Consider the following 24,713-nt stretch of genomic DNA (forward strand, 5'->3'; position numbering starts at 1 on the left):
ATTGGTAAAACAGGTCAAAAATGGCTGCGGTTTCAAAAACTGCATGCGTTTTTCAAAAACGTTTTTTAACAGACTGCTTAGAAACGGCCCAAAAACGGATTTAAAACGCCATGTGTGATCGCACCCTATGACTGTCCAGTTCTACCTTTATGGTGCATTGACACATGCCGCTAGCGGGTAACTAGAGATGAGCAAGCACTAAAATGCTCGGGTGCTCGTTACTCGAGTCGTACTTTTCCCGATGCTCGAGTGCTCGTTTCGAATAACGAGCCCCATTGAAGTCAATGGGAGACTCAAGTATATTTCAAGGGGACCAAGGCTCTGCAATAAAATGTGTCATTTTATTGAGAAATAAGGAAGTCAGTCCTGTTTCTTCGTTTATTTTATGCAATGGAATATTCATGGACCTTCAAAAATGAGAATGACCCGTGTTAAACATCTGCAATGTGTTCTTCACACATATTTGGGGTCATTTACTAAAGGCCCGATTCGCGTTTTCCCGACGTGTTACCCAAATATTTCCGATTTGTGTCGATTTCCCCTGAATTGCCCCGGGATTTTGGCGCACGCGATCGGATTGTGGCGCATCGGCGCTGGCATGCACGCGACAGAAATTGGGGGGCGTGGCCGAGCGAAAACCTGACGGATTCGAAAAAACTGCCGCATTTAAAACAATAAAAGTGTCGCTTGGGACGCGCTTACCTTCACTTGGTCCGGCCCGGTGAATTTCAGGGCATTCGGATGCTTTTCAGCGCAGCAGCGCCACTTGGTGGACGGCGGAGGAACTACCTTGATGAATCCTGGCCGGACCCGAATCCAGCGCAGAGAACGCGCCGCTGGATCGCGAACGGACCGGGTAAGTAAATCTGCCCCAATGTTCTTCACATACTATTGTGTAGAACACCTTTCTGTACTCATGTCTTCTGATAAGTTAGCAGATGTACTGAAACATCTTCACTGTGTTCTTCACTAAAATGATACTTAAGTGAAAGCTCGATCTCGAGCAGGCGAAGTACTCGAAACGGCTCATTGCTCGGACGAGTATGCTCACTCATCTCTACGGGTAACCTGTATTGTGGGGACATTACTGCTCCCTTGTTGTTGGACTCCACGCTCTGCGTCCTGGATGACGTCTCTGGGCTGTATAATAATATTCTGTCTCTTACAGATTGGCAGCAGTGGACGTCACACGGTCAGAGTCACTGGGGTCAGCACCCTGGATTTCCGGGCTGCTTTCTCCACCGCCGCCATCGTAGATCCCCTGAAAGTCATCGAGCGCCCAATAAAAGGTAAGAGAACATTTGGGAACCTACAATAATACAAAGTGCAAGCTGAGTAATGGACAGAGGTTGTCACAGTCCAGATATGACGATTATGGTAATAATATGTGCAGGTTCTAGAGAAGATTTAGAGTGTGTCTTATATAGCATTACATTTGGATGTCTTATTTTTTCCTCTTCTATTCAGGAATCCCCATCTCAGCGCTGATCAATTGCACGGGCCTCACTCCTCCAGGACAGGTGAACCACGTGGAGCTTCTGCGCATGTCCGGAGAACCCTACTTCTCTCTGCCGGCAGAACGTCTTCCATACAAGCGCAGCAAGCAGCTGTGGACCGTGCCGCTGTTCCAGTCTCCCAAGGGAAGCTTCTTCATGAAAGTGAATGGCACTGACCACAATGGGCACTGGTTCCAGAGACTTTCCAGTGTGGCGTATACCAGCATCATACCAGGTGAGCGCTACAGACCCAGGAGAGTGCGGGCCTGTTACTCTACTACATGATATTACTAGGGTCATCCCTTATATCCAGGATACTGGAGTCTGCAAATGGCCAGGGCTTGTGACGCACAGGGATCAAACTGTCCAGCAGTGTCATTGTATTACATTATAGTGGGCTTTATCAGATATTTATGTTACTACTTCTTCCCGCAGCTGTTCCTACAGTGACCATGGTGCCGCTGATCCAGGGCTACCACCAGCGGGCGCTGCCCATAACCTGCCTGGTCCTCAGTGATATCCCATACAGAGTGCGGTTCTCCAAGGATGGAGAGAGGCTCGGAGAGGAGCTGCACTTCATGTGAGTGGAATTACGTATTAGTGGGGATTTTGGGGGTCACTTAGCAATATATGGGACCCCCGAGCCCTATAGCAGGGGATGTATGACTGTGGCCTCTTACATATCACATGTCAATCAATCAGTGTTGTCCTCTGTATACACATCGCTGTCATCTACACAATGGAATAACACATGACCCCATTGTACAATGTCCTGAGATGCTGACCTTATAACCTTTAGGGAATCGAGTAATGCCACCTACCAGATCCCATCTGCATCGGCTCGCCATGAGGGCGTCTATCAGTGCACGGCCATCAGTAATGCAGGGGCAGGGTTTGCGGTGACCCAGGTGACTATCGCAGGTAAGTGGTCAGCAATACAGAATAGTATATGGGAATGAGGATGGGGCCGCTCTGTTATTAGGATATTAGCTGTAAATGTGCATTATTGGATCTGTCTGTTGGATCTGCATCTGTCAGTTCTGTTGCTTGGATCTGTCTGTTGGATCTGCATTTGTCGGTTCTGTCTGTTGGATCTGCATGTGTCGGTTCTGTCTGTTGGATCTGCATGTGTCGGTTCTGTCTGTTGGATCTGCATGTGTCGGTTCTGTCTGTTGGATCTGCATGTGTCGGTTCTGTCTGTTGGATCTGCATGTGTCGGTTCTGTCTGTTGGATCTGCATGTGTCGGTTCTGTCTGTTGGATCTGCATGTGTCGGTTCTGTCTGTTGGATCTGCATGTGTCGGTTCTGTCTGTTGGATCTGCATGTGTCGGTTCTGTCTGTTAGATCTGCATGTGTCGGTTCTGTCTGTTGGATCTGCATGTGTCGGTTCTGTCTGTTGGATCTGCATGTGTCGGTTCTGTCTGTGAGATCTGCATGTGTCGGTTCTGTCTGTTGGATCTGCATGTGTCGGTTCTGTCTGTTGGATCTGCATGTGTCGGTTCTGTCTGTTGGATCTGCATGTGTCGGTTCTGTCTGTTAGATCTGCATGTGTCGGTTCTGTCTGTTGGATCTGCATGTGTCGGTTCTGTCTGTTGGATCTGCATGTGTCGGTTCTGTCTGTTGGATCTGCATGTGTCGGTTCTGTCTGTTGGATCTGCATGTGTCGGTTCTGTCTGTTGGATCTGCATGTGTCGGTTCTGTCTGTTGGATCTGCATGTGTCGGTTCTGTCTGTTGGATCTGCATGTGTCGGTTCTGTCTGTTGGATCTGCATGTGTCGGTTCTGTCTGTTAGATCTGCATGTGTCGGTTCTGTCTGTTAGATCTGCATGTGTCGGTTTTGTTGCTTGGATCTGTCTGTTGGATCTGCATTTGTCGGTTCTGTCTGTTGGATCTGCATGTGTCGGTTCTGTCTGTTGGATCTGCATGTGTCGGTTTTGTTGCTTGGATCTGTCTGTTGGATCTGCATCTGTCGGTTCTGTTGTTTGGGTCTGTGTTGGATCTGCATCTGTCGGTTCTGTTTTTTGGATCTGTCTCTTGGATCTGCATCTGTCGGTTCTGTTGTTTGGGTCTGTGTTGGATCTGCATCTGTCGGATTTGTCTGTTGGATCTGCATCTGTCGGTTCTGGTGCTTGGATCTGTCTGTTAAATCTGTATCTGTCGGTTCTGTCTGTTGGATCTGCATCTGTCGGTTCTGTTACTTGGATCTATCATTTTGCTCATGTTTCAATGTATCCGATAAATTCTCCTTCCCAGATCCTCCTCCCACGATCTCGCTCCACCCTAACGTCACAGCATCGCTGGGTGACCTGGCAGTGCTCTCTTGTCACGTTATTGGGGATGTTCGCTATAACCTCACCTGGCAGCACAATGGGAAAGCCCTGAAAGATGGGCGGCTATGGATCCTTCCGGACTCATCCCTGCAGATTCAGAACGTGCAGCCCAGTGATGCGGGACAGTACCAGTGCACGGCCAGGAACAGCCATGGATCCACCACTGCCAGCGTCTGGCTTTCTGTTCAAGGTAACCATCTGTCTGTACAATCTCGTGTTAGGTGATTATCTGGCTGCCATTGCTATAGACAACAAATTTATGTGCCTAAGGTGTCCCTCTTGTCTTCTAGAGCCTCCACGTATACAGATTGAATCAAGTTCCACTCACTTGTCTCACGGAGGAGAAGTCCGGATTCGCTGTGACGTTTCTGGGTATCCGGAACCCCAAATAGTGTGGAAACATGGGGAAAACTTCCTGGAAAACGACAGCAAGTATGTATTACGGAACTGTAGCAGAAAGTGATGTCTCATAACATGTCCAGAATGAGATCAAGAGCAGACATGCGTATTACACTGAGGTACAAGGAGCCTCATGCCTCCAACTGCAACATTGTACCCGGACCTTGTGTTCTGAAGGGAGTCCAGCTGAGATAGCTGGAAAGCAGCTTAAAGACTCTCCTGATACAAGCTGAGAGTGCATGTACATGGGGGTCCAGATAGCTGATGGAGAGTTACATGGTTATCCCTGCAGAAGTATTTTGGGTTTTGATGTTCATAGGGATTGTCCAAGATTGTCCTGATGGCTTTTCAGCTCATAAAGCATAGGACTGCGCCAACACATTGCAACAAAATCGTTGTGGAAATATGTTTTAAACAATGGCCCACATTTATCAAAACCAGTACTGTGTGCAATGGGTCTTTATGAATGTGGCGGCCCCTGCGCTGCTCTAGAAGTGGGCACCAGGTATTTTTGGTGCACTTTGTTCATGCTGCAGAATTGTGGCGCACGTCAGTAATAAGTGTGGCACAAACTCAGACTAAGGGCGAATCACACATGTGTGCCCGCCGTACAGTAGCACGGCAGGCACATGTTGGCGCGCAGGAGAGGAGGAGGGGGTGAGCGTCCCTCTCCATAGAGAAACATGGCGCCCATTGCCAGCCAATGGGGGGTGTATATACAGCGGCCATGTGAATGTAGCCTAAGGGTGAATTCACACGACCATTGGGGGGTGTATATACGGCCGCCGTATATACGTCCCCCGTAGGCTGGCAATGGGCGCACGGCATGGTTCCGTACCCGGGGCAAAGATAGGACATGTCGTGCGCCATATATCTCTATGGAGAGGGACGTATATCTCTATGCAGCGCTCACCCCCTCCTCCTCTCCCATGCGCAGACATGCAGCCACCGTGCTTTGGCGCAGCGGGCACAAGTTTGTGGGAATTTGCCCTAAGGGTGATGCCACATGTCCCGTTGTTGGGCGCATGCGTGAGTGAGCTGTATAATAATACAGATATCTCATGTGATCTGCTGCAGAAAATATTATTTTGATCATTATCTTATCTCTGAAAATAGACATACGATCATTAACGGCAACATCCTGCTGATTAAGGAGCCGAGCCAGGAGGATTCTGGGAATTACAGCTGTGTGGCGTCTAATGGCTTAGGAACAGATGAGCAGTCATTAACCTTGCTGTACACCGGTAAGTGTTTCACATCTCATCATCTCGAGCAGGGATTATTGTGTGAGAAGCGTCATTAACCATTTCCTGTCCACTCGGCAGAACGGCCAAAAACAAGTGCAGTAAAATCCACCATCCAAGTAGCTACAGGGGAGGACGCGGTGCTGGAGTGTAGGACGGAAGGTCTGCCGCAGCCGCTGCTCGCATGGTACAAAGGTGAGCACTGCTTGTCCTGACACGACTGCGCCGGCATCTGTGCTATCCCTAATAACGCCATTATTCTGGTGCACCCATAGGTGACAAGGAAGTTAGGGGCCCAGTCAGTGGATCATACGGTGAAACGTTGACCCTCCAGGAGGTGACAGCCGAGGATGCGGGGGAGTACGCCTGCGTCGCCTCCAATGAGGCAGGATCAGCATCAGATTTTATTCAAGTGGAAGTTGGAAGTAGGTGACAATTATTCCCCAAAAAATCACCTAAACATGTTATTTTCAGTAATGCACAATATGTAAATAAGGTTCTAAGAAGCCATTTTTAATCTATCCCGTTCACACCCCTGAAGCTTTGTTGCAGTGTATTATAACGGTAAATCCAATGTGTACCATATAAACACATCTGGTGCCGACACTTACTGCACGTACTTAGGGCTCTTGCAGAAGACAGTGGTCAGTCCTTGAATCACGGACCATGCAGTGACCTGTTTCAGGGACCAATACACAGGATAGGGGAGAACAGGCTGAATAGTAGGGATCACTCCCCATGTACTGCTCCATCAGGATACGGCAGCACAAGGAGAACCCAACCCGTCCCTCTAATCATTAGGAAGAACCAATCCCGTCCGCACCCAGATCACACGCAAGAACTCGTAACTCCAGACTGATAGAATGTAGCAAACTATCTGGACTGAGAAAGATTTGTATCGCTAACTACAAGGTACATACATAGATACCAGACACGCTTCCATTCACTGACAGCAAGCATCTTATTATCCATGAAGACAGCAGGAAGTAGCGGATCATCTCTGGGTGTGAGCGGGTTTTGTGCTGTATTTGCTGGTTACGTGTTGTATGACCCCTGTGGTGCTGGCTCGGGGGCTGCGATCCGTCTAGTGATGTGTCACCCCGCACCTCTCCTCCATGTGTAATGGTCCATGAGGAACAGCTGCAAAATGCTTCAGATGTGTAATAGCAGGATGAAAGAGGAAGAACATGGCCCGGGGGAGGAGGCCGTGCTGTATACTCCGGGGGAAGAGGCCGCGACTATTCACAGGCCGAGGACACATCTATAGCCTCCAGTATACAGCGCCATGCTGGGGATAGGGGGCGAGTGCTGTATACTCTGGGGGAAGAGGCTGGGGATTGGGGGCGAGTGCTGTATACTCCGGGGGAAGAGGCCGGGACTATTCACAGGCTGAGGACACATCTATAGCCTCCAGTATACAGCGCCATGCTGGGGATGGGGGGCGAGTGCTATATACTCCGGGGGAAGAGGCCGCGACTATTCACAGGCCGAGGACACATCTATAGCCTCCAGTATACAGCGCCATGCTGGGGATGGGGGGCAAGTGCTGTATACTCCGGGGGAAGAAGCTGGGGATGGGGGCTAGTGCTGTATACTCCGTGGGGAAGAGGCCGCGACTATTCACAGGCTGAGGACACATCTATAGCCTCCAGTATACAGCGCCATGCCCAGCCTTTCATACTCCAGAGACCGCATCTTCACCAGGAGGGAGAGGACAGACTAAGGGACACTAAGGAGAGAGGCCCTCCCCGTGCCCAGCCCTTCATACTCCAGAGACCGCATCTTCACCAGGAGGGAGAGGACAGACTAAGGGACACTAAGGAGAGAGGTCCTCCCCGTGCCCAGCCTTTCATACTCCAGAGACCGCATCTTCACCAGGAGGGAGAGGACAGACTAAGGGACACTAAGGAGAGAGGTCCTCCCCGTGCCCAGCCCCTCATACTCCAGAGAGTGCGCCTTCACCAGGGGGGAGAGGACAGACTAAGGGACACTAAGGAGAGAGGCCCTCCCCGTGCCCAGCCTCTCATACTCCAGAGAGCGCACCTTCACCAGGGGGAAAGGAAAGACTAAGGGACACTAAGGAGAGAGGCCCTCCCCGTGCCCAGCCCCTCATGCTCCAGAGAGCGCACCTTCACCAGGGGGAAAGGAAAGACTAAGGGACACTAAGGAGAGAAGCCCTCCCCGTGCCCAGCCTCTCATACTGCAGAGAGCGCACCTTCACCAGGGGGGAGAGGACAGACTAAGGGACACTAAGGAGAGAGGCCCTCCCCGTGCCCAGCCTCTCATACTCCAGAGAGCGCACCTTCACCAGGGGGGAGAGGACAGAGTAAGGGACACTAAGGAGAGAGGCCCTCCCCGTGCCCAGCCTCTCATACTCCAGAGAGCGCACCTTCACCAGGAGGGGAGAGGACAGACTAAGGGACACTAAGGAGAGAGGCCCTCCCCGTGCCCAGCCTCTCATACTCCAGAGAGCGCACCTTCACCAGGAGGAGAGGACAGACTAAGGGACACTAAGGAGAGAGGCCCTCCCCGTGCCCAGCCTCTCATACTCCAGAGAGCGCACCTTCACCAGGAGGGAGAGAACAGACTAAGGGACACTAAGGAGAGAGGCCCTCCCCGTGCCCAGCCTCTCATACTCCAGAGAGCGCACCTTCACCAGGAGGGAGAGGACAGACTAAGGGACACTAAGGAGAGAGGTCCTCCCCGTGCCCAGCCTCTCATACTCCAGAGAGTGCACCTTCACCAGGGGGAGAGGACAGACTAAGGGACACTAAGGAGAGAGGCCCTCCCCGTGCCCAGCCTCTCATACTCCAGAGAGCGCACCTTCACCAGGGGGGAGAGGACAGACTAAGGGACACTAAGGAGAGAGGCCCTCCCCGTGCCCAGCCTCTCATACTCCAGAGAGCGCACCTTCACCAGGAGGAGAGGACAGACTAAGGGACACTAAGGAGAGAGGCCCTCCCCGTGCCCAGCCCCTCATACTCCAGAGAGCGCACCTTCACCAGGAGGGAGAGGACAGACTAAGGGACACTAAGGAGAGAGGCCCTCCCCGTGCCCAGCCTCTCATACTCCAGAGAGTGCACCTTCACCAGGAGGGAGAGGACAGACTAAGGGACACTAAGGTGAGAGGCCCTCCCCGTGCCCAGCCTCTCATACTCCAGAGAGCGCACCTTCACCAGGGGGGAGAGGACAGACTAAGGGACACTAAGGAGAGAGGCCCTCCCCGTGCCCAGCCTCTCATACTCCAGAGAGCGCACCTTCACTAGGAGGGAGAGGACAGACTAAGGGACACTAAGGTGAGAGGCCCTCCCCGTGCCCAGCCTCTCATACTCCAGAGAGCGCACCTTCACCAGGGGGGAGAGGACAGAGTAAGGGACACTAAGGAGAGAGGCCCTCCCCGTGCCCAGCCTCTCATACTCCAGAGAGCGCACCTTCACCAGGAGGGGAGAGGACAGACTAAGGGACACTAAGGAGAGAGGCCCTCCCCGTGCCCAGCCTCTCATACTCCAGAGAGCGCACCTTCACCAGGAGGAGAGGACAGACTAAGGGACACTAAGGAGAGAGGCCCTCCCCGTGCCCAGCCTCTCATACTCCAGAGAGCGCACCTTCACCAGGAGGGAGAGAACAGACTAAGGGACACTAAGGAGAGAGGCCCTCCCCGTGCCCAGCCTCTCATACTCCAGAGAGCGCACCTTCACCAGGAGGGAGAGGACAGACTAAGGGACACTAAGGAGAGAGGCCCTCCCCGTGCCCAGCCTCTCATACTCCAGAGAGTGCACCTTCACCAGGAGGGAGAGGACAGACTAAGGGACACTAAGGTGAGAGGCCCTCCCCGTGCCCAGCCTCTCATACTCCAGAGAGCGCACCTTCACCAGGGGGGAGAGGACAGACTAAGGGACACTAAGGAGAGAGGCCCTCCCCGTGCCCAGCCTCTCATACTCCAGAGAGCGCACCTTCACTAGGAGGGAGAGGACAGACTAAGGGACACTAAGGTGAGAGGCCCTCCCCGTGCCCAGCCTCTCATACTCCAGAGAGCGCACCTTCACCAGGGGGGAGAGGACAGAGTAAGGGACACTAAGGAGAGAGGCCCTCCCCGTGCCCAGCCTCTCATACTCCAGAGAGCGCACCTTCACCAGGAGGGGAGAGGACAGACTAAGGGACACTAAGGAGAGAGGCCCTCCCCGTGCCCAGCCTCTCATACTCCAGAGAGCGCACCTTCACCAGGAGGAGAGGACAGACTAAGGGACACTAAGGAGAGAGGCCCTCCCCGTGCCCAGCCTCTCATACTCCAGAGAGCGCACCTTCACCAGGAGGGAGAGAACAGACTAAGGGACACTAAGGAGAGAGGCCCTCCCCGTGCCCAGCCTCTCATACTCCAGAGAGCGCACCTTCACCAGGAGGGAGAGGACAGACTAAGGGACACTAAGGAGAGAGGTCCTCCCCGTGCCCAGCCTCTCATACTCCAGAGAGTGCACCTTCACCAGGGGGAGAGGACAGACTAAGGGACACTAAGGAGAGAGGCCCTCCCCGTGCCCAGCCTCTCATACTCCAGAGAGCGCACCTTCACCAGGGGGGAGAGGACAGACTAAGGGACACTAAGGAGAGAGGCCCTCCCCGTGCCCAGCCTCTCATACTCCAGAGAGCGCACCTTCACCAGGAGGAGAGGACAGACTAAGGGACACTAAGGAGAGAGGCCCTCCCCGTGCCCAGCCCCTCATACTCCAGAGAGCGCACCTTCACCAGGAGGGAGAGGACAGACTAAGGGACACTAAGGAGAGAGGCCCTCCCCGTGCCCAGCCTCTCATACTCCAGAGAGTGCACCTTCACCAGGAGGGAGAGGACAGACTAAGGGACACTAAGGTGAGAGGCCCTCCCCGTGCCCAGCCTCTCATACTCCAGAGAGCGCACCTTCACCAGGGGGGAGAGGACAGACTAAGGGACACTAAGGAGAGAGGCCCTCCCCGTGCCCAGCCTCTCATACTCCAGAGAGCGCACCTTCACTAGGAGGGAGAGGACAGACTAAGGGACACTAAGGTGAGAGGCCCTCCCCGTGCCCAGCCTCTCATACTCCAGAGAGCGCACCTTCACCAGGGGGGAGAGGACAGACTAAGGGACACTAAGGAGAGAGGCCCTCCCCGTGCCCAGCCTCTCATACTCCAGAGAGCGCACCTTCACCAGGGGGGAGAGGACAGACTAAGGGACACTAAGGAGAGAGGTCCTTCCCGTGCCCAGCCTCTCATACTCCAGAGAGCGCACCTTCACCAGGAGGGGAGAGGACAGACTAAGGGACACTAAGGAGAGAGGCCCTCCCCGTGCCCAGCCTCTCATACTCCAGAGAGCGCACCTTCACCCGGAGGAGAGGACAGACTAAGGGACACTAAGGAGAGAGGCCCTCCCCGTGCCCAGCCCCTCATACTCCAGAGAACGCACCTTCACCAGGAGGGAGAGGACAGACTAAGGGACACTAAGGAGAGAGGTCCTCCCTGTGCCCAGCCTCTCATACTCCAGAGAGCGCACCTTCACCAGGAGGGGAGAGGACAGACTAAGGGACACTAAGGAGAGAGGCCCTCCCCGTGCCCAGCCTCTCATACTCCAGAGAGCGCACCTTCACCAGGAGGAGAGGACAGACTAAGGGACACTAAGGAGAGAGGCCCTCCCCGTGCCCAGCCCCTCATACTCCAGAGAGCGCACCTTCACCAGGAGGGAGAGGACAGACTAAGGGACACTAAGGAGAGAGGTCCTCCCCGTGCCCAGCCTCTCATACTCCATAGAGTGCACCTTCACCAGGAGAGGAGATGACAGACTAAGGGACACTAAGGAGAGAGGCCCTCCCCGTGCCCAGCCTCTCATACTCCAGAGAGTGCACCTTCACCAGGAGGGAGAGGACAGACTAAGGGACACTAAGGTGAGAGGCCCTCCCCGTGCCCAGCCTCTCATACTCCAGAGAGCGCACCTTCACCAGGGGGGAGAGGACAGACTAAGGGACACTAAGGAGAGAGATCCTCCCCGTGCCCAGCCTCTCATACTCCAGAGAGCGCACCTTCACCAGGAGGGGAGAGGACAGACTAAGGGGCACTAAGGAGAGAGGCCCTCCCCGTGCCCAGCCACTCATACTCCAGAGAGCGCACCTTCACCAGGAGGGAGAGGACAGACTAAGGGACACTTAGGAGAGAGGTCTTCCCCGTGCCCAGCCTCTCATACTCCAGAGAGCGCACCTTTACCAGGAGGGAGAGGACGGACTAAGGGACACTAAGGTGAGAGGCCCTCCCCGTGCCCAGCCTCTCATACTCCAGAGAGCGCACCTTCACCAGGAGGAGAGGACAGACTAAGGGGCACTAAGGAGAGAGGCCCTCCCCGTGCCCAGCCTCTCATACTCCAGAGAGCGCACCTTCACCAGGAGGAGAGGACAGACTAAGGGACACTAAGGAGAGAGGCCCTCCCCGTGCCCAGCCCTTCATACTCCAGAGAGCGCACCTTCACCAGGAGGGAGAGGACAGACTAAGGGACACTAAGGAGAGAGGTCCTCCCCGTGCCCAGCCTCTCATACTCCAGAGAGTGCACCTTCACCAGGAGGGAGAGGACAGACTAAGGGACACTAAGGTGAGAGGCCCTCCCCGTGCCCAGCCTCTCATACACCAGAGAGCGCACCTTCACCAGGGGGGAGAGGACAGACTAAGGGACACTAAGGAGAGAGGTCCTCCCCGTGCCCAGCCTCTCATACTCCAGAGAGCGCACCTTCACCAGGAGGGAGAGGACAGACTAACGGACACTAAGGAGAGAGGCCCTCCCCTTGCCCAGCCTCTCATACTCCAGAGAGCGCACCTTCACCAGGAGGGAGAGGACAGACTAAGGGACACTAAGGAGAGAGGCCCTCCCCGTGCCCAGCCCCTCATACTCCAGAGAGCGCACCTTCACCAGGAGGGAGAGGACAGACTAAGGGACACTAAGGAGAGAGGTCCTCCCCGTGCCCAGCCTCTCATACTCCAGAGAGCGCACCTTCACCAGGAGGGGAGAGGACAGACTAAGGGACACTAAGGAGAGAGGCCCTCCCCGTGCCCAGCCTCTCATACTCCAGAGAGCGCACCTTCACCAGGAGGAGAGGACAGACTAAGGGACACTAAGGAGAGAGGCCCTCCCCGTGCCCAGCCCCTCATACTCCAGAGAGCGCACCTTCACCAGGAGGGAGAGGACAGACTAAGGGACACTAAGGAGAGAGGCCCTCCCTGTGCCCAGCCTCTCATACTCCAGAGAGCGCACCTTCACCAGGAGGGAGAGGACAGACTAAGGGACACTAAGGAGAGAGGTCCTCCCCGTGCCCAGCCTCTCATACTCCAGAGAGCGCACCTTCACCAGGAGGGAGAGGACAGACTAAGGGAGACTAAGGAGAGAGGTCCTCCCCGTGCCCAGCCTCTCATACTCCAGAGAGCGCACCTTCACCAGGAGGGGAGAGGACAGACTAAGGGACACTAAAGAGAGAGGCCCTCCCCATGCCCGGCCTCTCATACTCCAGAGAGCGCACCTTCACCAGGAGGGAGAGGACAGACTAAGGAGAGAGGCCCTCCCCGTGCCCAGCCTCTCATACTCCAGAGAGCGCACCTTCACCAGGAGGAGAGGACAGACTAAGGGACACTAAGGAGAGAGGCCCTCCCCGTGCCCAGCCTCTCATACTCCAGAGAGCGCACCTTCACCAGGAGGGAGAGGACAGACTAAGGGACACTAAGGTGAGAGGCCCTCCCCGTGCCCAGCCTCTCATACTCCAGAGAGCGCACCTTCACCAGGAGGGAGAGGACAGACTAAAGGACACTAAGGAGAGAGGCCCTCCCCATGCCCAGCCTCTCATACTCCAGAGAGCGCACCTTCACCAGGTCACCCAGAATGTTCGATACTAAGCACCGTGCGTTCCACGTGTGGTACCTGACCACTAGACTAACTAGGAATAACATGCAGCGGTCCCGGCCACCCAGGCCTCTGAATGCTCCATAGGCCCACTCCGCATAGGAGAGACCGGCCAACCCGGGCCAATGGATGGAAGCGCCCACCCGGTTGTACACCTCTGTGTTAAAGGGGCACTGAAGCAGGAAGTGGTCCATGCTCTCCAGCAGACCACCGCACTCCTCCCGGGGACAACCCCTTTCCTCTGAGCTCCTACACTTCAGATTGTCCCTCACACACAGCTTTCCATGGAAGCAGCGCCAAGTCACGTCCCAAAACTTCAAGGGGATCCGGATAGAATTCAATAAACTCAAACCCACCCCCAGATCCCGACTTGGGCAATCCCTGAGGGATCCTGTATTGTACTCCAGAGCTGCACTCACTATTCTGCTGTTGGTATAAGTACATGCTGTGTGTAACTGTTGGCCGGTTTGCTGCGCTCCTGATGCTGTCACCATGGATACAGATGATGTATAATACATTGTTACATTGTGGGCTCCTTCCTTCTCTCCGTCCTATGACATTATGTTGTCCTGTGGTTTCGGCTTCTTGTAGAGGCTGCCGGGTGTCTGCTCTGTATTCCCGAGGGCAGAGATGCAGAATCTGGTTCGTCTCCTCCGTCCTCCGCGTCTTGTTCTCACTAATCTCTTCTACACATTTTATCCGTGCATTTTCCTGTTTCCCTTCTTCCAGAAATTCCTTGGTCGCTGTGTCATGACCCAGATGTTCTCAGCCGCTCACAGAGCTGCAGAGCGTCACTGTCACCCCTGTCCCATCACTGCGGCTGCATATAGGGACCCACAAGTGTAACCTCAGCCTCCTGCCTCCCAATGTCACAGTGACCTCCTATGGGCTCCCCATTATTTAACAGGACCCTTGGAGGTTTGGATATTAAACACTAATTCCTACTTACTGCTTTGTACTAACAGGTACATCAAATCTGATAGAGGGGTCTTGTCAGCAGCTGTAATGGTCAGATTACAGTGGATGATTTGCATTAGTACAGATTACAGTGGATGATTTGCATTGGTCAGATTACAGTGGATGATTTGCATTAGTACAGATTACAGTGGATGATTTGCATTGGTCAGATTACAGTGGATGATTTGCATTGGTCAGATTACAGTGGATGATTTGCATTAGTACAGATTACAGTGGATGATTTGCATTAGTACAGATTACAGTGGATGATTTGCATTGGTCAGATTACAGTGGATGATTTGCATTGGTCAGATTACAGTGGATGATTTGCATTGGTCAGATTACAGTGGATGATTTGCATTGGTCAGATTACAGTGGATGATTTGCATTGGTCAGATTACAGTGGATGATTTGCATTGGTCAGATTACAGTGGATGATTTGCATCGGTCAGGATGTACTTGCACATGATAGTGGACACATTGGGGGTCATTTACTTACCCGGTCCTGTCGCGATCCAGCGGCGCATTCTCCGACGAGGATTCGGGTCTTCCGGCGATTCACTAAGGTCGTGCGCCCGATGTCCACTAGGTGTCGCTGCTGGGCTGAAGTCCACCGAGGTCCGCTGGAGTTCACCAACCCATTCCCGGTGCATGCAAGTGATTCATTTTGCGTCACAATTAGTTTTTTAAATTCTGCGGTTTTTCCCAATCCGTCAGTTTTTCCGACACCCATGCCCCCGAGTTCTGTCGCATGAAAGCCGGCGGGATTTGCGCCAAAATCCGATCGCGTGCGCCAAAATCCTGGCAGAATTTGGCGCAAAGCAGAAAAAATTCGTGAATTTGGTCACATTACAGAAGTGAGATCACGTTGGGCAGGTGACATGGGTGAGTTGGATCGCTTATAATACTGATGACCTGACACAGGGTCAGTAACATATCCGTGGTCTGGAGGTCATGTAATGTGTGCAGTTACGCCTTCTAGTGGTCAGAAACAGAATACATGTAAAGGAACCGGTCCTGTCATTGACAGGCGAGCACCAGCAGTCATCCAGACTACAACTCACATCATGTTCGGACTTGTATTTTCCTACAGTCTGACATCCTTAGACTCACACAGTATTGGTCCGGTGAATGCGCCGTCCCTTTAATTCACTCTTTGACATCAGATTTCTCTGAAAATAATTAAAGGGTAATGTCATGTATTATGCCCCAGCCCCCCAGGGCAGATGATGGGGCAGCGGATTACGATGTGATCATTTCCCAGGCAGTTATAGGGGGAGGGAGGAGTGAAGCTTTGAAGCCAGACATGAGGAAGAGACCACTCATAGTCATTACCGTCCCCTCCGTACAGAACAAAAACTAAACTGCTTCAACAATGTCATTAAGTTCAGTAAAATGGTTTTCCCCGGGGCGCTGCTTATCCTTCCCACGCCGCTCTTACAGATATCTTATCGTGGTCGCTATTAAAGGGGCATTTCCACGATAATCTGTATACCTTCCCCACTAATGGGGCGCATGGATCAGGACTCTCATAGCCCCCTACATGACCCCCTATTTACCCCTTCATACATTGTTATCTCATGATAATTGCCCCATGAACCTGAATAAGGACAATGAATCTGCAATCCGTGTTGTTCCATGTCCTCCTGTCATCCCTGCAGACCTAGACTGCTGTAGAACTGGTAGTTTTGTGAAACCCTCCATGGCCAGACATCACCACATGGGCTCCTCTGGTACCAGCGCCGCTCCAAATTATCTAGAGGACACGAGTCCTGGGTCTCACTGCATGTAGTTACATATCATACAATGTAGACATTCCTCCTCTTATATACATTACATTGTAACTGAAGACAATCCCAATTTAGTGACCCACAGTTGTCTGCCCCCTGCTGGCGAGGCTGGAATTTTGTACTTTTATACATCCAGTTTTGCATTATTTTTAGGTCTTCGAGTAATATATAAAAATTCCACAATAATTGGGTATCTGCCCTGTAACCCCTCGCTGTCTCTCTATGGAGATGTGACCCGCTGTCTCTCTATGGAGATGTGACCCGCTGTCTCTCTATGGAGATGTGACCCGCTGTCTCTCTATGGAGATGTGACCCGCTGTCTCTCTATGGAGATATGACCCGCTGTCTCTCTATGGAGATGTGACCCGCTGTCTCTCTATGGAGATGTTACCCGCTGTCTCTCTATGGAGATGTGACCCGCTGTCTCTCTATGGAGATGTGACCCGCTGTCTCTCTATGGAGATGTGACCCGCTGTCTCTCTATGGAGATGTGACCCGCTGTCTCTCTATGGAGATGTGACCCGCTGTCTCTCTATGGAGATGTGACCCGCTGTCTCTCTATGGAGATGTGACCTCGCTGTCTCTCTATGACCCGCTGTCTCTCTATGGAGATGTGACCCGCTGTCTCTCTATGGAGATATGACCCGCTGTCTCTCTATGGAGATGTGACCCGCTGTCTCTCTATGGAGATGTGACCCGCTGTCTCTCTATGGAGATGTGACCCGCTGTCTCTCTATGGAGATGTGACCCGCTGTCTCTCTATGGAGATGTGACCCGCTGTCTCTCTATGGAGATATGACCCGCTGTCTCTCTATGGAGATGTGACCCGCTGTCTCTCTATGGAGATGTTACCCGCTGTCTCTCTATGGAGATGTGACCCGCTGTCTCTCTATGGAGATGTGACCCGCTGTCTCTCTATGGAGATGTGACCCGCTGTCTCTCTATGGAGATGTGACCCGCTGTCTCTCTATGGAGATGTGACCCGCTGTCTCTCTATGGAGATGTGACCCGCTGTCTCTCTATGGAGATGTGACCTCGCTGTCTCTCTATGACCCGCTGTCTCTCTATGGAGATGTGACCCGCTGTCTCTCTATGGAGATATGACCCGCTGTCTCTCTATGGAGATGTGACCCGCTGTCTCTCTATGGAGATGTGACCCGCTGTCTCTCTATGGAGATGTGACCCGCTGTCTCTCTATGACCCGCTGTCTCTCTATGGAGATGTGACCCGCTGTCTCTCTATGACCCGCTGTCTCTCTATGGAGATGTGACCCGCTGTCTCTCTATGGAGATATGACCCGCTGTCTCTCTATGGAGATGTGACCCGCTGTCTCTCTATGGAGATGTGACCCGCTGTCTCTCTATGGAGATGTGACCCGCTGTCTCTCTATGACCCGCTGTCTCTCTATGGAGATGTGACCCGCTGTCTCTCTATGGAGATGTGACCCGCTGTCTCTCTATGGAGATGTGACCCGCTGTCTCTCTATGGAGATGTGACCCGCTGTCTCTCTATGGAGATGTGACCCGCTGTCTCTCTATGGAGATGTGACCCGCTGTCTCTCTATGGAGATGTGACCCGCTGTCTCTCTATGGAGATGTTACCCGCTGTCTCTCTATGGAGATGTGACCCGCTGTCTCTCTATGGAGATGTGACCCGCTGTCTCTCTATGGAGATGTGACCCGCTGTCTCTCTATGGAGATGTGACCCGCTGTCTCTCTATGGAGATGTGACCCGCTGTCTCTCTATGGAGATGTGACCCGCTGTCTCTCTATGGAGATGTGACCTCGCTGTCTCTCTATGACCCGCTGTCTCTCTATGGAGATGTGACCCGCTGTCTCTCTATGGAGATATGACCCGCTGTCTCTCTATGGAGATGTGACCCGCTGTCTCTCTATGGAGATGTGACCCGCTGTCTCTCTATGGAGATGTGACCCGCTGTCTCTCTATGACCCGCTGTCTCTCTATGGAGATGTGACCCGCTGTCTCTCTATGACCTGCTGTCTCTCTATGGAGATGTGACCCGCTGTCTCTCTATGGAGATGTGACCCGCTGTCTCTCTATGGAGATGTGACCCGCTGTCTCTCTATGGAGATGTGACCCGCTGTCTCTCTATGGAGATGTGACCCGCTGTCTCTCTATGGAGATGTGACCCGCTGTCTCTCTATGACCCGCTGTCTCTCTATGGAGATGTGACCCGCTGTCTCTCTATGGAGATGTGACCCGCTGTCTCTCTATGGAGATGTGACCCGCTGTCTCTCTATGGAGATGTGACCCGCTGTCTCTCTATGGAGATGTGACCCGCTGTCTCTCTATGGAGATGTGACCCGCTGTCTCTCTATGGAGATGTTACCCGCTGTCTCTCTATGGAGATGTGACCCGCTGTCTCTCTATGGAGATGTTACCCGCTGTCTCTCTATGGAGATGTGACCCGCTGTCTCTCTATGGAGATGTGACCCGCTGTCTCTCTATGGAGATGTGACCCGCTGTCTCTCTATGACCCGCTGTCTCTCTATGACCCGCTGTCTCTCTATGACCCGCTGTCTCTCTATGGAGATGTGACCCGCTGTCTCTCTATGACCCGCTGTCTCTCTATGGAGATGTGACCCGCTGTCTCTCTATGGAGATGTGACCCGCTGTCTCTCTATGGAGATGTGACCTCGCTGTCTCTCTATGGAGATATGACCCGCTGTCTCTCTATGGAGATGTGACCCGCTGTCTCTCTATGGAGATGTTACCCGCTGTCTCTCTATGACCCGCTGTCTCTCTATGGAGATGTGACCCGCTGTCTCTCTATGGAGATGTGACCCGCTGTCTCTCTATGGAGATGTGACCCGCTGTCTCTCTATGGAGATGTGACCCGCTGTCTCTCTATGACCCGCTGTCTCTCTATGGAGATGTGACCCGCTGTCTCTCTATGGAGATATGACCCGCTGTCTCTCTATGGAGATGTGACCCGCTGTCTCTCTATGGAGATGTGACCCGCTGTCTCTCTATGGAGATGTTACCCGCTGTCTCTCTATGGAGATGTGACCCGCTGTCTCTCTATGACCCGCTGTCTCTCTATGGAGATGTGACCCGCTGTCTCTCTATGGAGATGTGACCCGCTGTCTCTCTATGGAGATATGACCCGCTGTCTCTCTATGGAGATGTGACCCGCTGTCTCTCTATGGAGATGTTACCCGCTGTCTCTCTATGGAGATGTGACCCGCTGTCTCTCTATGGAGATGTGACCCGCTTTCTCTCTATGGAGATGTGACCCGCTGTCTCTCTATGGAGATGTGACCCGCTGTCTCTCTATGGAGATGTGACTCGCTGTCTCTCTATGGAGATGTGACCCGCTGTCTCTCTATGGAGATGTGACCCGCTGTCTCTCTATGGAGATGTGACCCGCTGTCTCTCTATGGAGATGTGACCCGCTGTCTCTCTATGGAGATGTGACCCGCTGTCTCTCTATGGAGATGTGACCCGCTGTCTCTCTATGGAGATGTGACCTCGCTGTCTCTCTATGGAGATGTGACCCGCTGTCTCTCTATGGAGATGTGACCCGCTGTCTCTCTATGGAGATGTGACCCGCTGTCTCTCTATGGAGATGTGACCTCGCTGTCTCTCTATGACCCGCTGTCTCTCTATGGAGATGTGACCCGCTGTCTCTCTATGGAGATATGACCCGCTGTCTCTCTATGGAGATGTGACCCGCTGTCTCTCTATGGAGATGTGACCCGCTGTCTCTCTATGGAGATGTGACCCGCTGTCTCTCTATGACCCGCTGTCTCTCTATGGAGATGTGACCCGCTGTCTCTCTATGACCCGCTGTCTCTCTATGGAGATGTGACCCGCTGTCTCTCTATGGAGATATGACCCGCTGTCTCTCTATGGAGATGTGACCCGCTGTCTCTCTATGGAGATGTGACCCGCTGTCTCTCTATGGAGATGTGACCCGCTGTCTCTCTATGACCCGCTGTCTCTCTATGGAGATGTGACCCGCTGTCTCTCTATGGAGATGTGACCCGCTGTCTCTCTATGGAGATGTGACCCGCTGTCTCTCTATGGAGATGTGACCCGCTGTCTCTCTATGGAGATGTGACCCGCTGTCTCTCTATGACCCGCTGTCTCTCTATGGAGATGTGACCCGCTGTCTCTCTATGGAGATGTGACCCGCTGTCTCTCTATGACCCGCTGTCTCTCTATGGAGATGTGACCCGCTGTCTCTCTATGGAGATGTGACCCGCTGTCTCTCTATGGAGATGTGACCCGCTGTCTCTCTATGGAGATGTGACCCGCTGTCTCTCTATGGAGATGTGACCCGCTGTCTCTCTATGGAGATGTGACCCGCTGTCTCTCTATGGAGATGTTACCCGCTGTCTCTCTATGGAGATGTGACCCGCTGTCTCTCTATGGAGATGTTACCCGCTGTCTCTCTATGGAGATGTGACCCGCTGTCTCTCTATGGAGATGTTACCCGCTGTCTCTCTATGGAGATGTGACCCGCTGTCTCTCTATGGAGATGTGACCCGCTGTCTCTCTATGGAGATGTGACCCGCTGTCTCTCTATGGAGATGTGACCCGCTGTCTCTCTATGGAGATGTGACCCGCTGTCTCTCTATGGAGATGTGACCCGCTGTCTCTCTATGACCCGCTGTCTCTCTATGGAGATGTGACCCGCTGTCTCTCTATGGAGATATGACCCGCTGTCTCTCTATGGAGATGTGACCCGCTGTCTCTCTATGGAGATGTGACCCGCTGTCTCTCTATGGAGATGTTACCCGCTGTCTCTCTATGGAGATGTGACCCGCTGTCTCTCTATGACCCGCTGTCTCTCTATGGAGATGTGACCCGCTGTCTCTCTATGGAGATGTGACCCGCTGTCTCTCTATGGAGATATGACCCGCTGTCTCTCTATGGAGATGTGACCCGCTGTCTCTCTATGGAGATGTTACCCGCTGTCTCTCTATGGAGATGTGACCCGCTGTCTCTCTATGGAGATGTGACCCGCTTTCTCTCTATGGAGATGTGACCCGCTGTCTCTCTATGGAGATGTGACCCGCTGTCTCTCTATGGAGATGTGACTCGCTGTCTCTCTATGGAGATGTGACCCGCTGTCTCTCTATGGAGATGTGACCCGCTGTCTCTCTATGGAGATGTGACCCGCTGTCTCTCTATGGAGATGTGACCCGCTGTCTCTCTATGGAGATGTGACCCGCTGTCTCTCTATGGAGATGTGACCCGCTGTCTCTCTATGGAGATGTGACCTCGCTGTCTCTCTATGGAGATGTGACCCGCTGTCTCTCTATGGAGATGTGACCCGCTGTCTCTCTATGGAGATGTGACCCGCTGTCTCTCTATGGAGATGTGACCTCGCTGTCTCTCTATGACCCGCTGTCTCTCTATGGAGATGTGACCCGCTGTCTCTCTATGGAGATATGACCCGCTGTCTCTCTATGGAGATGTGACCCGCTGTCTCTCTATGGAGATGTGACCCGCTGTCTCTCTATGGAGATGTGACCCGCTGTCTCTCTATGACCCGCTGTCTCTCTATGGAGATGTGACCCGCTGTCTCTCTATGACCCGCTGTCTCTCTATGGAGATGTGACCCGCTGTCTCTCTATGGAGATATGACCCGCTGTCTCTCTATGGAGATGTGACCCGCTGTCTCTCTATGGAGATGTGACCCGCTGTCTCTCTATGGAGATGTGACCCGCTGTCTCTCTATGACCCGCTGTCTCTCTATGGAGATGTGACCCGCTGTCTCTCTATGGAGATGTGACCCGCTGTCTCTCTATGGAGATGTGACCCGCTGTCTCTCTATGGAGATGTGACCCGCTGTCTCTCTATGACCCGCTGTCTCTCTATGGAGATGTGACCCGCTGTCTCTCTATGGAGATGTGACCCGCTGTCTCTCTATGACCCGCTGTCTCTCTATGGAGATGTGACCCGCTGTCTCTCTATGGAGATGTGACCCGCTGTCTCTCTATGGAGATGTGACCCGCTGTCTCTCTATGGAGATGTGACCCGCTGTCTCTCTATGGAGATGTGACCCGCTGTCTCTCTATGGAGATGTGACCCGCTGTCTCTCTATGGAGATGTTACCCGCTGTCTCTCTATGGAGATGTGACCCGCTGTCTCTCTATGGAGATGTTACCCGCTGTCTCTCTATGGAGATGTGACCCGCTGTCTCTCTATGGAGATGTGACCCGCTGTCTCTCTATGGAGATGTGACCCGCTGTCTCTCTATGACCCGCTGTCTCTCTATGACCCGCTGTCTCTCTATGACCCGCTGTCTCTCTATGGAGATGTGACCCGCTGTCTCTCTATGACCCGCTGTCTCTCTATGGAGATGTGACCCGCTGTCTCTCTATGGAGATGTGACCCGCTGTCTCTCTATGGAGATGTGACCTCGCTGTCTCTCTATGGAGATATGACCCGCTGTCTCTCTATGGAGATGTGACCCGCTGTCTCTCTATGGAGATGTGACCCGCTGTCTCTCTATGGAGATGTGACCCGCTGTCTCTCTATGGAGATGTGACCCGCTGTCTCTCTATGGAGATGTGATCCGCTGTCTCTCTATGGAGATGTGACCCGCTGTCTCTCTATGACCCGCTGTCTCTCTATGGAGATGTGACCCGCTGTCTCTCTATGGAGATGTGACCCGCTGTCTCTCTATGGAGATATGACCCGCTGTCTCTCTATGGAGATGTGACCCGCTGTCTCTCTATGACCCGCTGTCTCTCTATGGAGATGTGACCCGCTGTCTCTCTATGGAGATGTGACCCGCTGTCTCTCTATGGAGATGTGACCCGCTGTCTCTCTATGGAGATGTGACCTCGCTGTCTCTCTATGGAGATGTGACCCGCTGTCTCTCTATGGAGATGTGACCCGCTGTCTCTCTATGGAGATGTGACCCGCTGTCTCTCTATGGAGATATGACCCGCTGTCTCTCTATGGAGATGTGACCCGCTGTCTCTCTATGGAGATGTGACCCGCTGTCTCTCTATGGAGATGTGACCCGCTGTCTCTCTATGGAGATGTGACCCGCTGTCTCTCTATGGAGATGTGACCCGCTGTCTCTCTATGGAGATGTGACCCGCTGTCTCTCTATGACCCGCTGTCTCTCTATGGAGATGTGACCCGCTGTCTCTCTATGGAGATGTGACCCGCTGTCTCTCTATGGAGATGTGACCCGCTGTCTCTCTATGACCTGCTGTCTCTCTATGGAGATGTGACCCGCTGTCTCTCTATGGAGATGTGACCCGCTGTCTCTCTATGGAGATGTGACCCGCTGTCTCTCTATGGAGATGTGACCCGCTGTCTCTCTATGGAGATGTGACCCGCTGTCTCTCTATGGAGATGTGACCCGCTGTCTCTCTATGGAGATGTGACCCGCTGTCTCTCTATGGAGATGTGACCCGCTGTCTCTCTATGGAGATGTGACCCGCTGTCTCTCTATGGAGATGTGACCCGCTGTCTCTCTATGGAGATGTGACCCGCTGTCTCTCTATGGAGATGTGACCCGCTGTCTCTCTATGGAGATGTGACCCGCTGTCTCTCTATGACCTGCTGTCTCTCTATGGAGATGTGACCCGCTGTCTCTCTATGGAGATGTGACCCGCTGTCTCTCTATGGAGATGTGACCCGCTGTCTCTCTATGGAGATGTGACCCGCTGTCTCTCTATGGAGATGTGACCCGCTGTCTCTCTATGGAGATGTGACCCGCTGTCTCTCTATGGAGATGTGACCTCGCTGTCTCTCTATGGAGATGTGACCCGCTGTCTCTCTATGGAGATGTGACCCGCTGTCTCTCTATGGAGATGTGACCCGCTGTCTCTCTATGGAGATGTGACCCGCTGTCTCTCTATGGAGATGTGACCCGCTGTCTCTCTATGGAGATGTGACCCGCTGTCTCTATATGGAGATGTGACCCGCTGTCTCTCTATGGAGATGTGACCCGCTGTCTCTCTATGGAGATGTGACCTCGCTGTCTCTCTATGACCCGCTGTCTCTCTATGGAGATGTGACCTCGCTGTCTCTCTATGACCCGCTGTCTCTCTATGGAGATGTGACCCGCTGTCTCTCTATGACCCGCTGTCTCTCTATGGAGATGTGACCCGCTGTCTCTCTATGGAGATGTGACCCGCTGTCTCTCTATGGAGATGTGACCCGCTGTCTCTCTATGGAGATGTGACCCGCTGTCTCTCTATGGAGATGTGACCCGCTGTCTCTCTATGGAGATGTGACCCGCTGTCTCTCTATGGAGATGTGACCCGCTGTCTCTCTATGGAGATGTGACCCGCTGTCTCTCTATGGAGATGTGACCCGCTGTCTCTCTATGGAGATGTGACCCGCTGTCTCTCTATGGAGATGTTACCCGCTGTCTCTCTATGGAGATGTGACCCGCTGTCTCTCTATGGAGATGTGACCCGCTGTCTCTCTATGGAGATGTGACCCGCTGTCTCTCTATGGAGATGTGACCCGCTGTCTCTCTATGGAGATGTGACCCGCTGTCTCTCTATGGAGATGTGACTCGCTGTCTCTCTATGGAGATGTGACCCGCTGTCTCTCTATGGAGATGTGACCCGCTGTCTCTCTATGGAGATATGACCCGCT

General features: G+C 53.4%; 1 protein-coding gene across 2 annotated transcripts in view; it reads left to right on the forward strand.

The window, feature by feature from the left end:
* Positions 1-24,713, forward strand: part of HMCN2 (hemicentin 2) — a 179,889-nt gene that overhangs the window by 84,297 nt on the left and 70,879 nt on the right. For both annotated transcript variants that reach the window (XM_072125758.1, XM_072125759.1), the window contains exons 7-15: positions 1,169-1,289; positions 1,468-1,731; positions 1,932-2,076; positions 2,296-2,417; positions 3,750-4,016; positions 4,117-4,258; positions 5,342-5,469; positions 5,551-5,664; positions 5,745-5,894. In XM_072125758.1, coding sequence (XP_071981859.1) covers positions 1,169-1,289; positions 1,468-1,731; positions 1,932-2,076; positions 2,296-2,417; positions 3,750-4,016; positions 4,117-4,258; positions 5,342-5,469; positions 5,551-5,664; positions 5,745-5,894 — 1,453 coding nt within the window. The remainder of the gene's footprint in view (positions 1-1,168; positions 1,290-1,467; positions 1,732-1,931; positions 2,077-2,295; positions 2,418-3,749; positions 4,017-4,116; positions 4,259-5,341; positions 5,470-5,550; positions 5,665-5,744; positions 5,895-24,713) is intronic.

This window comes from Engystomops pustulosus, chromosome 9 (assembly GCF_040894005.1).
Source record: "Engystomops pustulosus chromosome 9, aEngPut4.maternal, whole genome shotgun sequence".
NCBI classification, from domain to species: domain Eukaryota; kingdom Metazoa; phylum Chordata; class Amphibia; order Anura; family Leptodactylidae; genus Engystomops; species Engystomops pustulosus.